Source organism: Tachypleus tridentatus, chromosome 4 (genome assembly GCF_004210375.1).
Source record: "Tachypleus tridentatus isolate NWPU-2018 chromosome 4, ASM421037v1, whole genome shotgun sequence".
NCBI classification, from domain to species: domain Eukaryota; kingdom Metazoa; phylum Arthropoda; class Merostomata; order Xiphosura; family Limulidae; genus Tachypleus; species Tachypleus tridentatus.
The window spans coordinates 79,407,582-79,425,040 of NC_134828.1; the positions used below are offsets into that span (position 1 = coordinate 79,407,582).

Genomic DNA, 17,459 nt, shown 5'->3' on the forward strand with positions numbered 1-17,459 from the left:
TTAGATATATTTGTTTTTTATGTTTTATTTTTTATCATATCTCATATACACTATTGTGGGATGTCTTACTTTTTTAAAGATTTATCTTCTTAAGTTCAGTAGATAACATGTGTGCCTCAGTGACTCTTAGGAAGATAAAAGCTATCGTCATTCTACGGTGGAGATCAAGATAGCAATTCTTAAGAGACGACGCTTCTTCTATGTGTTCTGTTCGTTCATAAAAAAAAAAGTGGTACCCACACAACGAACTATTGTTATTCTGAAACCTTTACATCGTGGATTCAGATTCCATTTTTAAAAGAAAAAATAATGAAAAAATAATAAAAGTTTAAAAAGAAAAGTGACTGAACTGATAAGAAATGCCTATTTCTTTCGTCTTACGTCACTGATTTTGATATTTTTATTTTGACAAAAATGGTGATTATTTCTATATGAACTTGGTATAAATAAATTGTCACATATTTTTTCAATCTGTAGTATTAACGTTTCTTGATATAAACGCTAATTGTTTATATATTTGTTTATTACAGTTTCCATATTGAACCTTCACAATAATTTGATTTCTGAGTTTAACCAAACCACAAAAATAAATTTTGTTTGCTTGTTCTGAATTTTGCGTAAAACTACGAAGGCTATCTGCGCTAGCCGTCCACAATTTAGCAGTGTAAGTCTAGAAAGAAGGCAGATAGTCACCATCCCCCACCGCCAACTCTTGGACTACTCCTTTAACAACGAATAATGGGATTGATCGTAACATTATAACGCCCCCACGCCTGAAAGGGCGAGCATGTTTGGTTGGACGCGGAGTCGAGCCTGCGACTCTCAGATAAGGAGTTGATTGCTTTAACCACCTGGCTATGCTGAGCCTCACAAAAATAAATTAGACTTGGACCTTTACTTTTGACAGGTAAATAGCATTTATACATTACACTGAATGACAATTTTTTTGAAAAGTTTTGCTTCCTGAAATGTTTTTGCTGATTGTGACAGATACCTGGTGGGTATGCATAAATATAGTTTTGGTTTTGCTTCATCACGTAGGAACTCTGAGAAATAGACAGTTAAGTGTTTACTGGCAATAACGTATTTAATTGCGTTTATGTTTCTAATTCGCTATTAAGTTTAACATAATTAAGAGTGTTTTGCTCCTGATTTTCGTTTGTATTCAATATCTGGTGCATCACGTTGCAGTGTCCAACAGTAGTCAGGAAACATTGACGGATTCCAGTTGCCCTGATATCGTTTTTCCATTGTAGCAAAACTAAAGATTTCGATGAAACGGTACGTGATGGGCAAATTTGGATGTGATTTTCGTGATCAGCAGCCAAAAATCTATAAGGAACACTCAACAGTGTTCAAGAAGCAAAAACTCTGTTGTGCAGTGTTATTTAAGATACAAACAAACCAAGTTGTCATCTTTTAATGTTTATTGACATTTAACAGCTTCTATTTTTTAATATTCTCTAATAAGGCAAACTTTTGTCATTATTTAATCTTGAATGTTTATTCTAAGTAAAAACAAATTTTTTCGTCATTAAAAAAATATATATTCAACTAAATTTGATGACGATAAACCCACCTTTTCGAAAATAAAACTTTGGAGACAGCTTTAATTGGTTATGACGAAAACTTTGTTATAAATGTAGGACGTTTCCACAAGGTTATGTCACATATGTAGATCCTTTTGAGAAAACTTACAACTCCAGTAAGTGAAATGATATTGTGTAGTTGATATACTTTGTGTGGGTTGTTATGATTACGTTTTACCAAAAAAGTGTTATCACGTTTCAAATTTCTAGTGTAGAATAATAAAACCTTATTAGAAAGTCTCATTTGCTGATACTCTGTAAAAAAAAAAGTTAAATATGATTTTAGCTCAGCTTATTTGCATCATTATTGTTAAGAAAACGTTCAAATGATTATATGACCTTGATTATTTTCTTAATTGCTACTAGTGCTACTTTGACACTTATCTATTTATTTGTTTATTTAAACATTTTAAAGCAAAGCCACACCAAGGGCTATATGCACATAGCCGTCCCTAATTTTGATCTGATAAAGTTGAGCGACATCACCAACCGTCAAATCTTGGTTTACTATTATTTGACTTTTATTCATATAAAGTATCCACGGGCCCAAAGTGAGTAAATCGTTTTTGAGGTAAGAGGTGCGAGCCGTGAACCTGAAGTTCACAGTCCGAGCACATTAACTATTAGGCCACGCTCAACCCATTGATACTTGCCTCTGATAAAAAACAAATTCACTAGAAACAAGTACGATACCTCAAGACATTTCTTTACCAAAATAATAAGAGAATAAGCATATTACGAATTGCACATTAGCTGCTTAAAGCAGATAAAAGTATTTAATTTGCAGAAGATATTCTGGGATAATTGTTTAAATGTCTTGCTGAATGACGCTGATGGTTATGGAAATTTCTTCTCATGTTACCTTTTGCAATATTGTTAACTTATCGACAAAATGTTCAAATTTTTTACAGTGTGAGTCTTTCATCAGTTTATGAAGGGAAATACGTAGTTAAAGCACTGTTTGCTGATTTTATTTAAGAAAAGTAAAAATGAAAACTTTTCAAGCGAGTTCATCGCAAAGTTTCTGTTTAATTTCACACAATTTAATCTACCGAACAATTCCTAGAAGTAGTATATCGGTATGTCCATGGATTCAGAGCGATAGAAACTGGGTTTTGATACCCGTGGTGGGCAGAGCACAAATAGCCCGTTCTGTAGTTTTGTGCTTAATTCTAAACCAACAAACCATTGAGTAAAATTATAAAGCTATCATAAGATTTCGGTATGAAACATCGTTATTTATTTGTTGTCCCAATAAAAGATAAACGCAATATGGCTAATACGTTGGTTTGAAAACGTTTGCGACTTAGTGGATAAAAACAAATGAGATGATAAGTTTAACTATGGAAAGTGATATTATTAATCGCTCTTGTCCAATTGTTGTTATGGACTAATATTATGATATAGTCATAAAAATATGAATATAACTTCATCTTACTAGTTCTTTTCTCACCTCTCATGGAAGAAATTTGACAATTGAAAATTTGGTTAAATTTCATTAAATTTTTACTTGTTTATAAAGTTAGAAAACAAATGAGATGTTTCAAGGGTGTGTAAAAATCGCCAAAACTGACAGAAATATTTTTATGATGTAGATAACATATTTTACTCATAATCAGAGGGTCGCGAGTCCGAATCCCCGTCACACCAAATATGCTCGCCCTTTCAACCTTGGGGCCGTTATAATGTGACGATCAATCCCACTATTCGTTGGTAAAAGAGTAGCCCAAGAGTTGGCGGGGGGTGACGATGACTAGCTGTCTTCCCTCTAGTCTTATACTGCTAAATTAGGGACGGCTAGCACAAATAGCCCTCGTGTAGCTTTGCTCGAAATTGAAAACAAACCAAACCTAAATATATTTTATGGATGAGGTGTTGTATTATCACCTGCATTTTATTCTTCGTAACACATGAACACAGATAATCTTATAAAGTTCAGAATATAAACTTTGGTTTCATCGTAATACCACTTTCATTAACTATTTAGAAATTAATTCTTGTGTTTATTCTAGTCTAAAACCTCTCAGTGAGCCATATACGCTATGTTCACTGTGAGGGTTGAGTCTAAGTTTCAGCATTATAAACCCTTCAGTTTACTGTTGAGCCATAGGAAGGCATATTTGCATATATTTTAATTTTATTTAAAGTTCTCATTATTTGTTTTTCTCGAAATAATGCAAGAATTGTATTGTGTGTTTCAGGTAATGCATTAAAAGAGTTTACATGATTTCGCAAAAGATACTGTTTCTCTTATTAAAGGAATTAAGTTAAAGATTTAAAAGGCATCTGTCATTTAATAACTCTCGCATACATGTTTAGAAATTGATAAAAACATGTTAAAGGTTAAAATGTATTTCTTACTCATGTATAAGGTCCATGAAGCAATGTTATAAAGCTTTTAAATGCAGGTAAACTTGTTTTAGAAATTAGATTATTGTTTAGTAAATCAAAATTAATGTTGTTGCAATTTTTATTTAAATTGATATCTTGATAGTAATTGTTTACAACAACAGTAATTAGATACATTCATATAATAGGTAGTTAATTTAAGAGAAATATGAGCGAATATTTTTGTATGCTATTTTAATTTTGGAAATATATCTATATGAAATCAGACTATTCTTATTTATAAACTAGAGTAACTATAGAAGATAAAACTTTGAAAATATGCATCGAAAAGCAGAAACAAATTGACTTTGTGTTCCAGAGTACAAATACTTGTTATGACATAGAAATTGATTTGGAATATGGTAAAATGTACACGAATGTAGAATGATTAGTAATCCGAAAAACATTTAAAATTTTGATGTGCATATCTTAAAATTTTTTTATCTGTTTGTGTGATTGCTTAGTACTTGTTACTTTCGAAATACAAATCAAAAATGGAAAGCATTGAAATTCCTTTTCTCGAATAAATTTTATTATCGGTTTTGAAACTGCTCGTTGGAACTGGTTTTAGTATTATTGTCCAAACTTATACTAACTCACATATTTTGCATAACTGATTCGTAATATGTATTTTTATTTAAAAAACAGCTACAAAAAACGAGACTATATAATTTTAAAACACGAAGATTTTTGAACGCCTGGTATAAAATAAAGTACTGATTTAAAGATAAATTTGAAAGTTTAAGAAATATATTGTAATCATTTGTTTTTAGATTAGTTGTTGATAGTTGAGAGTTATCTGCCCGCAGTTATTCCTAATATTGAACTGAATAAATAGAGGGAGGACAGCTAACGAAAAGTATTTAACCCTTGGGCTACTATTGTCCGGTCGAATAGTGGGATTTAACCATGATGCAAAGCCACAACGTGCGGTGTACATATTTGGGTCAATGAAGCGCGAACCGTGAACCTTTAGATTCACCGTCAACACAGTCTAACTATATTTCAGTCTTAAGTGTCATAGGACCATCATATCGTAATATTCGAAAACGTGTTCTCAAATCATCAATTCTCAGCTATGCTGAGATGCTTAAGAAAAAAGCAAGAACAATCTTAGATTTGATGATAGAGTTATTAATCCTGATTTTTATAAAAAAATGTATGTTTATTAGTGCTTGACATATTTCTAATTACTTCAAGTGCAAAATTTCGTATTTGATGTTGATCGTAGTTCATAACTATAATAGAGAAACCTGAAATTCAAAGAAAATTAACAAATTTTCCGAGAAACTTCAGCCTTTAAGTTATCTTGATTTCTGTTTTTTTTTCTATTTCATTTAACAATCAATCTGATAGTTGACCAGACCAAATTAATTGGGTTTCAGAGAGATGTTTTAGTTTTCATTCTTCAAGCTAGAACGAAAAATGTGCTCCTATAATTCCTGCTAAACGAAAAAAAAAAACATTTTACTGACAATTCACCTTTCAGTAGGTTTCAAGAAGTAAAATGCAGAGGGCCTGGCATGGCCTAGCGCGTAAGGCGTGCGACTCCTAATCCGAAGATCGCGGGTTCGCGCCCGCGTCACGCCAAACATGCTCGCCCTCCCAGCCGTGGGGGCGTTATAATGTGACGGTCAATCCCACTATTCGTTGATAAAAGAGTAGCCCAAGAGTTGGCGGTGGGTGGTGATGACTAGCTGCCTTCCCTCTAGTTTTACACTGCTAAATTAGGAACGGCTAGCACAGATAGCCCTCGAGTAGCTTTGTGCGAAAAACAAAACATAAAAGGCAGAGCTTATGGGTTGGTTAGGCTATGTTCCTCTTGCACAAGTTTGTAGACAAGTTCACGTTCTGTCAGGCTTTACACTAGGGCATCATACAGCAGCAAGTAAGATTTGTTGAGCTTTATTTTATCGACGGAAGTTGAAAACCATGGAGAAAGTGACTTTGAAGGATACAGTTAGCAGATCTTATATTGCACCATATATGTGGTCACTATTACGTTTCGAGTATAATTTTGGATAGAAGGAGGAGGAGTGAGAGGTACTTTCCCAGAGCCTGCAAACACTAGTACTATTTGACTACAATGCTGAGCAATTCAGATTGTAGCTATCACAACGACTTGAAATATTTATTCAGAATATAACAAAAGAAAGTACTGGAAAGCTTTATTTGTTAGTTATCCAATCAAACATGCCCCTCCAACTCCTACAATGTTTTTTTTTTAATTTTAAAACAGCTAAAATAATTCTTCTGGTACCCATACTTCCCTGGGATCGGGTGGTTAAGACACTCGACTCATAATCCGACGGTCGCGGGTTCGAATCCCTGTCACACCAAACATGCTCGTCCATTCAGTCGTGAGGATGCTATAATGTGACGGTCAATCCCACTATTCGTTGGTAAAAGAGTAACCCAAGAGTTGACGGTGGGTGGTGATGACTAGCTACCTTCCCTCTAGTCTTACACTGCTAAGTTAGGACGGCTAGTGCAGATAGAACTTGTGTGGCTTTGCGCGAAATCCAAACAAAACAAAACATTGATCTTGAAATTTACACGTGTTTTATTCATGTTACCTGTCTCGTATTGTTAAAATAAAAAGAAAATAAACAAACAAAAACGTTGGAACTTTTTTGTTTTTACAAACATAAGTACAAAGCAGCATAAAAGAAAAAAACATCTATACAAAGAAATCAATTTCTTCTCACTACTTCAGTGGACATCAAACTAAGTATTCGATTTAATATACACATCTTTAGAAAAAATAGAATAAATCAGTAATATATCTGGTTTGTTTACCTACTACACGAAGATAGAGAACTTGACGTGCCGGTGGGCTAGAAGTCATCTGACATTCATAGAAACCACTGTCACTCTCCTGGACAAGTTCGATTTTTAATGTCCACTCGTTTGAGTATTCGGTGTGGAAGGCCTTGAATCTATCGTCTGTAGTGTAGGTGTATTTCCCAACAGTTAGAACGTGGTAATCACGGAGACGAACCCATGACACCTGAAATGTAATCCATCAATCAAAATTCATATCATAACTCGTAGTTAAAAAGTTTTGAATATTTATTTATAATGCCAGCGAATGACAAAGCGAACAAATAATGAACGTTAAATCTAGATAAAAGGCTAATTAGCCTCAAACTCGATTTTGTTCTGAGTGAAAGTAAAGAAACCTACAAGAACATATAAATAGTTTTAAAGGAAAGCCGCCTCCTAGCGGCACAGTGGTATGTTTGCGGGGGTATAAAGCCGGAAATCGGATTTCGATACTTGTGATAGGCAAAGTACAAATAGTCCATTGCTTAACTACACAAAAGTCAACATGAAAAACAAACAAACTGTAAAATAAACATTTATACATTTTAAAATAAAACGTTTTACTTGTGTATATATCCTAGAATGTCAATTAGTTTCCAATGCCGTTTATTTTTACATCATTTACTTTTAAACCTAACAATTCAATAATTCGTTTTTGCTCAAACAATTTGCTTTCTTTTACAGTAAAATTAAAAGATGCTGAAAACGAAAAACAAACAAACAAACGATAAAGCAAATCCTAAACTCAGCTTTTTGCTTTTTGTAAGACGAAATGAAAAAATACATTCAGTGGAAAGGAATCGACTTTATGGCCTGTTTCCGTAAGTTTTATGATAAAATAAATCCAGCCGACATGGATAATGACCAAAGGTGTAGTATTACGATAGAAAATCAAGAAATAGGATATTAAACTAAAATTAAAAAAGAACACGCATTTCATGCTTAGCAATAGCATATCACGCCATATGTATATTAGTGGTTTGAGGTAAAGAAGTAGTAGTGCTTAATTACACGTGTAGTAGTAAATTTAATATTAAGAGAAACACCTTAAAATAATTTAATGATCTACTTTTATTTCTATATGAAATTTGTTGCCAAAGTCTTCGACTTTATCGTTATATTTTCTTCGGGTATAGTCAGACAAAGAACTCATTAGAGTGTCTAAAACATAGCAAAAACTAAAAACAACAACATAAAAACAAAGGAATCACTAAGATAGTTAAAATAGTTAAGTCAAATCCTTGCCGTGACTTCTTTCCAAGGCACATAGAGCTTTCAAGCTCCTGTCTTAAACGGATGAGATTGATAACCCATCTTTTTTGGACAAGATGACAGTTCACAGGTAATAGCAAAGGGCAAAATTGAAATGACTGTCAAACTCGTAAAAATGAGAAAACGAATAAACTAAGATTTTAGAATCCCTCTGGGTGTAATAAAGACTCCTTGAAAATTTCGTGGTGATAAAAAGCTGGAAAGTTGAAACATTTTTATTACGGACAGAAAGAAAACAGGAACAAACTGCTTGATAGTATAAATGATTATTCGAAACTTCGAGTTTTCTCGAATAGAAATAAACTTTATGAGCATTTTTCTTGGAAAATGAATCGAGAAGCAAGTAGTAATATTACAAACAAAGGTTTTGTATCTTAAATGTGAGAAAATATCGTCTTGTTTTTATGTTTAATTTACTGACATCACTAGAGCCTCAAAATTGGTTCAGAGCGTTAAGTTATGTTGCTTCAAATGAAATTGAAATATTTCTTCTTCAAAAGTTACTTTTATAAGTGCTTGTGTGTTTGAGTTTTTCACAGTACTATCTGTATCTGTTTTAACACGACATATTTCAATGATAACACTATCTTATGTTTGCTTTCCTTTATAGTTGTAAGAATGAATTGTGGAGTTTGGCAATAGAGTGTGATCCAACAATCGTAACTCAAATGTTTTATTTCTGAGCAAACATACTTTCCTTTTCAGTGTTGTGTCTTTTTACTCTTTCTGATTTATATTACAAGATTTTAAACTTTTATGAATTAGTAGGTGATATCCACAACAAAATTAAAATGCGATATGGTTAATTCAGAGGTCGTTTATTGAGAGTCAGCGTCTAGTTACCTTCTCTCCTACTCTAAACATTTAAATTAATTTATTGAACTTTATGTAACAGATATATTAGAGAATCGTAATAGAATTAGTTTTTATACTGCCTTCCAAATAATGTGTTATAAACACTTAAGCTAGTTTATTCGGATCAAATAGTGTACACTAAGAAATGTGCTCCAAAGACAACAATATATCTTATTAGAAAAGTGTCAGTTTAAATATAATAGTACCAAACTTGCTAACACAGTGTAGTTTAAGAGACTTGATATATTGTTTAGTTAGAGCTTACCGGAGTTAGCAATTAGATTTTCTACGAACAGAAAATATTACCGACTAACTTAATCCTTTTATTACTAAGCTTTTAAACAAATAGATATGGCCAACACGAGGCATTTCATATCAAGCTTTTAATTTTATTATCCATGCAACCTCAATATACTGTAAGTGAATCCTAATTCTTTTAAGCAATTCTAAACTCTTTTAGTAATACAATGGTACGTTTGTGTCGTGATGTAACATTAACTGTAAAAACATACTGTAATCGTATTGATAATCAAACGATTAAAACACTTAATCAGTAAAATAATGGACTTTTACATAAGAGTCCAGAATTTGGGCAACACAACAATACGGTTTTAGGAATGTATGGAATCATCCATATTTTTCATTGTCGAGTGACAACAAAAATATAGGAACAAAGGTGTTAACACAGATGACGGTGCATATATAATGACAATGAAAAAATACAGAGAGATTTTTCGCAAGAGAATCAAAGGTTCGGGAGTCTACGCTATCCTGCATTTTTTATCATTACTAAATAAGAAGAGAGATAAAGGCACAATGGAGGTTCAGGTGTTGATTAACATAAGTGACATAAGTGAAACAAATTCAAGGAGGGTTTAGCCTAGGTTAGTTATAGAATACACAGAGAAACGATTAGGGTTAGAAGATGAAGACGACATTTTAATAAGAAAACAAAGACTAAAATAATTAAGTTAACACAGCTTTCAGAATATCAGCATATGAACTCTTTTAAACCAAGTACTTTATACAAAGATTGAATAAATTAAAACAATTCTGAAGCATTACCAAGTAGATACAGTCTGTGTGACCGCACCTTGAAGACCGTGACAATAGACATATAGTGTAGTTTCCATTACTAATTACTCTGCTTTGAAGTATTAATGTGCAAAGCACGTTGCAACTCTCTTCTTGTGCCACTTTTCTTGATAAAGATCTCTCTCGATTACGGTATATGGGGAACGTTGACAGTTTTGCCACTGTCCTCTGTGCCTCTGAATTCTCACCTGTCATAAGACGACACACTTTCTCACCGTGGTTTGTGTATGACTTGTTGCAGGTCTCTTTTTGGATTGTCTTGATACCCCAAGTTGCTTCATATTAATTTTTTCAGTACAATTAAGTATAAGGGATATCTCTGTAATGAATACTCTAATTGTGTGATCTGAACATATCTCTATAATTTTAGTGTATGAATATTCTGCATCGGAAAGGTTTCATGATACCCTTCCCAGAAGTGATCAGTTGTCGGTGTCGTCACATTATCTTTTGAAACACCAACTAATAGCATTGTATCCGATGTGTATTTTGACTTAGCATTAAAGCAATCCAAACATACAATTAGATACACAGATCGTTTTCTTTGAATAATCGTGTAATTTTCTAACAAGTTTAAGTGACTTTTCTAATCACACTTTTAGCAAAAGAAAGTTCATAGCCTAAATTTAGTTCTGCTCATTATATATATATATAATTATCTAAGCATTTAAGGCTTAGAGTTTAGAATCTCTTGGGTAATAAAGAATATAACATATTTAGACGTATACAAGAAATTGTTATTTTTTTTTACAAAATAAGCTTATGATAAATGCAGAGATCCTGAATTTCCAACTTACTGGCTAATATCTTTAAGCCAGTATGAAAAAAATGTCTCAATTTTCTAATTGACTAGATTTGTCAAATTATGCGCATCGCTTACAGTTTTCTGATTGAGTAGGCTTGCCAAATTACACGCATCGTTTACAGATATCATAACTAATTAGAAAATACTACATGATAAATTGTTCTTAACTACTTAAAACAAACAAACAAATTAAATAGTTCACAGTAAACAAGATTACGTATATACAGGTTAAATTAAACATAGGATAATATCTGCAAACAAATATGTGTTTTAAATTCTATATTTAAAAATATATTAATTTTTCAGCACAATAATTCTTGTGATCGTAATCACAAGTAAAATTATGTTTGGAATCTCTTAAGTGGAAACAATGTTGTGTATAAAATTTTTCCAACAGACAAGAATACAAAGATAATTTACGTAAAAAGAATGTTATTTATAGAATTTCAATGAAGAAGTGTATTTATTAAAACTTACCTGTGTAGAATGCTATGTAAGAGTGTTTAGTGTTTTGTAATAATGTTTTCGAAGTACTTTTCTGTAAAGTAAGAATTCACATTATTTCAACTCAAGTAATTTTATTATGATGTTTAAGGTAATTCATAGAAAATTACAAATTGAAAGAAACGTAACAGATATGTTTAATTTACCTAAAACTTTTACTTTTTTTCAAAACTTTATTATAAATTACAAGTGTCGTATTTCTTTGAGATTAAAATTTTGATTTTAATAATGAAATATATCTTTGGAGATATATCTTAGCGTATATAAATAATGTATATGGTCAGCACTAAAAGTTACTGATTTTGTTGACAACTCTCGTACTTTTGTCATAGAGTTAATTGTTTTTTACGACCAATTCTGGAATAGGCATTGCAGGTATGAAAGAATGGTTTTACTTTATTTTCATAACTTATTTTAATGTGTAAAATTCGATTAAGCTAAAGAGCTGTTAGAACCCTCGTTATAGGTAAAGTTAGGTTCATTACTGTTTTTAATTTTATTTACATAAGATATATTATTTTCGTTTTTGTAACATTACACTCAATCAATAACGTAACTTATTTTAAGTAATTGATTGTACTTGTATGATCTAATGCCATCTAAAATCTACATTTCTTAAATTGCCTCTGTTAAATCATACAAATTTTTAAAAAATATAAAAAATATATAAAAATATAAAATAATCTCTAAGGATTAATTTCCAGTACAAAATACACGAATCTATACCTAATAATTTGTATTTTAGCTTTTATATAGTATATTAACACTTACAAAGAAGCCAAAAGATCACAGAGAATGCTTATATAAAATCATACAAAACTATGTTTTACTTGCTCATGCGCAGGTAGCCTAGTTGCTTTGCGCCATAAAAGGCCAAACCCAAAAAACGCCCTCATGCCTGAAAAACGTTTTGTGATTGTCAGCTTTCTTGTATACTCTAGTTGTCGGGTCTTATTTTACCTTTGTAAAAAAACACTTTGCTCTTTACAGCTCGATCGTCCTTTATGTCCAAGTTAACAGAACCATTTCTGGATTGGTAAAAAGTTCAAACAAGTCTCTTGAATTATTCATAAATTTCTCTTGAATATTTTGCATGAATTGGTAATCGTTTCGTCAAACAAGCTTCAGGATACTTATATTTTGCTTCTGACGTGGAATAAACGAAGGAGTAATAAGTCATTACGCTTTATATTACACCTAAAAAACTCCCAACAATATTTAAATGTAAAGGAAAACAACTGACCATAAGTGAGTTTCTTTTTTTAGTTCTAGTGAACGCTATCAGATTACGCACTCATTTTGAAAGTCAAATATGGCCCCAAGATCAAATTTTTGAATACGTTATGAACCTATGCATTATATAGTGTTTTATATTAAGAAACATGAATTCATGCTGTGTAAAGTAAGTTTGTCTGTATAGAAGAATGCTTTAAATCTAAAAAAAACCCACAAAGAAACAATACATACCCGATGAAAGTTTTGGTAATGTGTGTTTAGAAGAGAAATATCATATTATTTATTTAGTTGGTAAAAAAATAACCAAAATTAATTACAGAGGAACAGATTTGGTTAAAACTGAAAATATAAAACAATTACATCTTTCACAATAATGTATCACATTTACAATATGATATGAAACGCCTAGAAGTTTAATGTTATTATTAATTACTAAAGATAATATATGCATTTACTGTGAGGTTGTGGCAAAAGGATATCATTCCTTGTTGTGGTTAATAAGCTGTACGCTCAGCGTAACCCCTCAGTGACTAAGTATTTGATATCGAAATATTTCGCATTATTAAACTTACAAATGTTATTAACCAATTAGTTTATATCCTACGTTTCAACTGAGAAGAACTGTATGTATAATATGAGACGAAATTCCATCATAAATGTTCTTTGAGTTTTATTTAATTTTAATTTTTTTTGATATCTTTAGTATTGCTGCCACAGCTGTGTTTCTCTTTAACTTACAAGTTCTGTGGGAACTGTATGAAAAACACAAACAAACGTGATGATAGAAATTGGAATTAAACGGTAGAAAAAATGAAATATTTTTGCAAATATTATGCAGAGTATCAATAATTAATAAAAATACTTATCTAATCACGTTTAACACATTTGATTTAACAGAGAAACTGCAATAAGTTTGTTTGTTTGAAATTAAGCAAAACTACACAATGGGCTATCGGTTCTGCCCACCACAGTAATCGAAACACTGTTTTTAGCGTTGTAAGTCCGCAGACTTTCTGCTTGCCATTGAAGGGGGGGGCACTGTAGTACACTTAAATACTTACAAACATCTTTTTGTTTTATAATACTTGTGCTTTGTTTATGTGTTGTGAGCACAAAGTTTCATTACGGCTACCTGTGCTGTGCCTCATACGAGTATCAAAACTCGTTTTTTAACGTTATAAGTTCTCAGACTTATCGTTGTGCCACTGGGGAGGGATTAGCGCATTACTGACTAGGAAAACGTAACAATGCAGCTAATGTGTAATATGGATTGCTACACTATTTTAAAAGCACAGGTCTCATGCATTAACTACAAAGAATAGACATAGCATGTTGAACGACCAATCTCATTATTAATAAAAAGTTTCGGTTATAGGCTAGAATTAGTTGTTAATCATAAACCTTATGAAAAGGTTTATCGTAAGTGATGACAATTATCGTGCCTCAGAGTAGCACGGCCAAATGTTAGCAGGCTTATAATGATAAAAATCAGGTTTCGATACCTACGATGGACAGAACTCAAACTGTGTGGTTATTGTACTTTACAACAGACAGATAAATAACTATTGTAAATGTACATAAATATATGCCTCAAGAGAGAAAATACCTATAGATTTTATTTGCTTACTCTCTTTTCACACTTGTTCTGATTGGTCGCTGTTATGAGTGATAGCTGTTTGTATCATAATATAACATTATCCTTATACGGAGACTCTGCTTATGTTTCTTACAATGCTATTTTAAATATGACAATAAAAGAAATGTACGTGTCAGTAGTGGCAAATAGTGTAGAACTTTTCTATGTATTGTATACGAAATAAAACAGATTATTTCAAAGGGATTACGCAGCAAGTACATATTTTTTAAATGATTTTTCTGGAGTAAACTTTAACATATTTCAATCTAATTGATTTTTGTGCTTATTCTATTATTTTAACTGGCTACAAAACCTGCTTCAGTTTTTAACTATTCCAACTTGGCAAGAACTATCACTTAGAACAAAAATGGTAAAATAGTTGTTTACAGTCCTATAAGTTCAATGAACTTGATGTTAACAACTTAAATTTATACTGGTTTTTATCAACTGTTATTTGTGTTATATGTCAAATATTTCTTCACATCAAAAACTGAGTTTTTTATTTTATGTTATAATAAACGTTTAATAACATAAAATGCTTTCTTTTGTTTTCCTTTATGAGTTTTATACAAATATTTATGAGTCAGATAAAAGATACAGTTAGTACGTTAAGACCAGACGTGGTCAAGTGGTTAAGGCACTCGACTAATTATCTGAGGGTCACGGTTTAGAATCTCCGTCACACTAAACATGCTCGCTTTTACACCCGTGAGAGCGTTATAATGTTACGATCAATCCCACTATTCGTTGGTAAAAGAGTAGCCCATGAGTTGGCGGTGGGTGGTGATGACAAGCTGTTTTCCTTCTCGTCTTACACTACAAAATGGGATGGCTAGAGCAAATAGTCCTCGTGTAGTTTTGCGCGAAATTCAAAAGAAACCACACCAGTATGTTAAATTAAAATAATTTTGGAGCCTCATCATGTCGTTAAAGTCCATACTACAACATTCAGTTACGACTGACCTGACGATTGTGCATTGCATCTTGACAATAACCTTGCAACGTATTTGCCATTGCAAAATGCTCCGTCGCAAGAATGTTACGTTCAGAGCACACCTTCTTCCTTTCCATCATCCATCTAACGTAGGAAGGTGATGGTTTCCATTAGAGCTGTGAACTTGTTTCTATTTACGTAATAAAAGTAAATAACGTTTGTTTTGTGTTCAAAACCTTCACATTCTTTATCACGGTGAGTTTCACGTAATTATAATGATGTTTCTAGATTTACATATTTAGTCTAAAAGTTTTTTGGAAGATAAATTCTGCTATTTCGTAAGTATAAAGATCATTTATAATAACCTGTGGTATCAGTGTATTGGATCCGTGTGCGACGTATTTATGACGTCACATCTGCACTCTAAGAATGGAGGAAAATAAATTTCACGGTGAAGGAAAACGGAGTCGAAACGGGAAAATGGTGACCACTATTGCAACTCTATATGTACCCAAGATAAAAAATTCGCAAAGTTGAGGTTGCACATGGAGTAATAAAAAGGGTTTTTCAAGTATCATATAAGCAAGAGTTCCATTACAGTATGATGTATTCGAATCAAATAGCATGATTTTTCGTCTCATTCCCCAGATAGTTGAAGTACTTAAAAGTTGAACGGAAGCAGCTTGTGTACAGGTGACTCTTATGTTGATTTTGCAGAGGGAGATTCTACTTGATATTTTGGAGGTTAACGATCTTTGTCACTGATCTTTATGTTTGTGGATTATCACCTGATATAAGATATTACACTTAACTAGACCTGGCTGGGTTACGACTTGTTGTAGGTCTTTTTATGGATGGTCTTTATTCTCAAAGTTGTTCCATATCACTTCGTTTTCTAATGCCATTAAATGCATCCTTGATCTGAACACATGTTTATACTCTGAGTGTTCGGGTATTTTGTGTCAGAAGCCATCAGTTTTAAGTGGCATTACTCTATTTACGTAACGCTAAATAATGTTAAAATGCTGGTACATTCTGGTTCCACAGTGACTTTATATCGTTGTGGCTGTCACATGACTTGCTGACTTGAACATTCAAAATTGTTTTAGTATAACACAAGCAATCTTCTACAACACTAAACATTTGAAATGTAATAGCAAAATAACATAATAATTTGGTGACATGTGATGAATACTCTCTCTCTGGTGTTTGGGTATATATATTTGTATACCCAGGAGGATCAGGTACACGAGAACTCTTCCTCCTAATAAATACTGATACCGTTTAGAAGTTTGTTTTTGAATTTCGCACTAAGCTAGACGAGTACCATTTGCGCTATCCATCCCTAATTTAGCAGCGTACGACTAGAAGGAAAGCAGCTAGTCATTACCACCCATCCCCAACTTTTCGGCTACTCTTTTACCAAAGTATAGTGGGATTGATCGTCACATTATAATGCCCCCACTGCTGAAATGTTTAGAAGTATCCTTTGTTGTTTTCTGATGTTTTCTTTATTTTTATTTCTGTGTTTTTAATTTTCAATTTAGACTTAATAAATTCTAAAAAAAAACGTTTTTTATATTCTGTACAAATTCGGGATATTTACGAGTTGAACGTTTTAATGTTTCAGTCTCTAAATAAACATTGCTTTAACATGGTAAAGAAAACTTACACTCAAGTGAAAGGTAGAAAGGTATAGCGATCATTGTGATAAAGTTTAATTTTGAGACCTGATTAAAGTAATAAACTATTGAAAATGCTTAACTTTCGATAAAGCGATAATTATTATGGAAAAGTTAACACATGAAAGATTTGGTACTAATACAGGTCGAAACCTAATCCTTTGATAAAAAAATGTTAATTGAGTGGAGCCGTTACATTTTTAACACTTCTTTAATGTTGTGTAATCTAAACTATAAGTATTTTTTTAAATGCTCGCCTTAATAACTCAGGTCTTTTATATCATTTGAGCGTAAAGTTTTGTATTTGTTTTAGCTCAAAGCTACACATTAGATTATATACTTTTCGTTCACCGCTGGGAGTCAAACTGCTCATTTTAGTCATTTAAGTCCATAAAATTACCGTTGATACACTGGAGAATTTATGGGGTTAACAGCAGAAAGCTGAAATCAAACACATGGCTCAAAATGGATAAGAATAATGTAAGTGAAATTATTTTAACAAGTGTAAACTGTTAGATGGAAATAAATTAATAAAAATATATAAATTTTTATTAAGTGCATCAAATATTTAACGAATAATTAGTAACAAGGTTGTATATGCATATATATATACGAACGCAGCTATATAAGAATATTA

General features: G+C 32.1%; 1 protein-coding gene across 1 annotated transcript in view; it reads right to left on the minus strand.

Moving 5' to 3' along the window:
* Window positions 1–17,459, minus strand: part of LOC143248366 (limbic system-associated membrane protein-like) — a 163,855-nt gene that overhangs the window by 24,064 nt on the left and 122,332 nt on the right. The window contains exon 3 of the mRNA XM_076496727.1: window positions 6,777–6,987. Within this exon, the coding sequence (XP_076352842.1) occupies window positions 6,777–6,987 (211 nt within the window). The remainder of the gene's footprint in view (window positions 1–6,776; window positions 6,988–17,459) is intronic.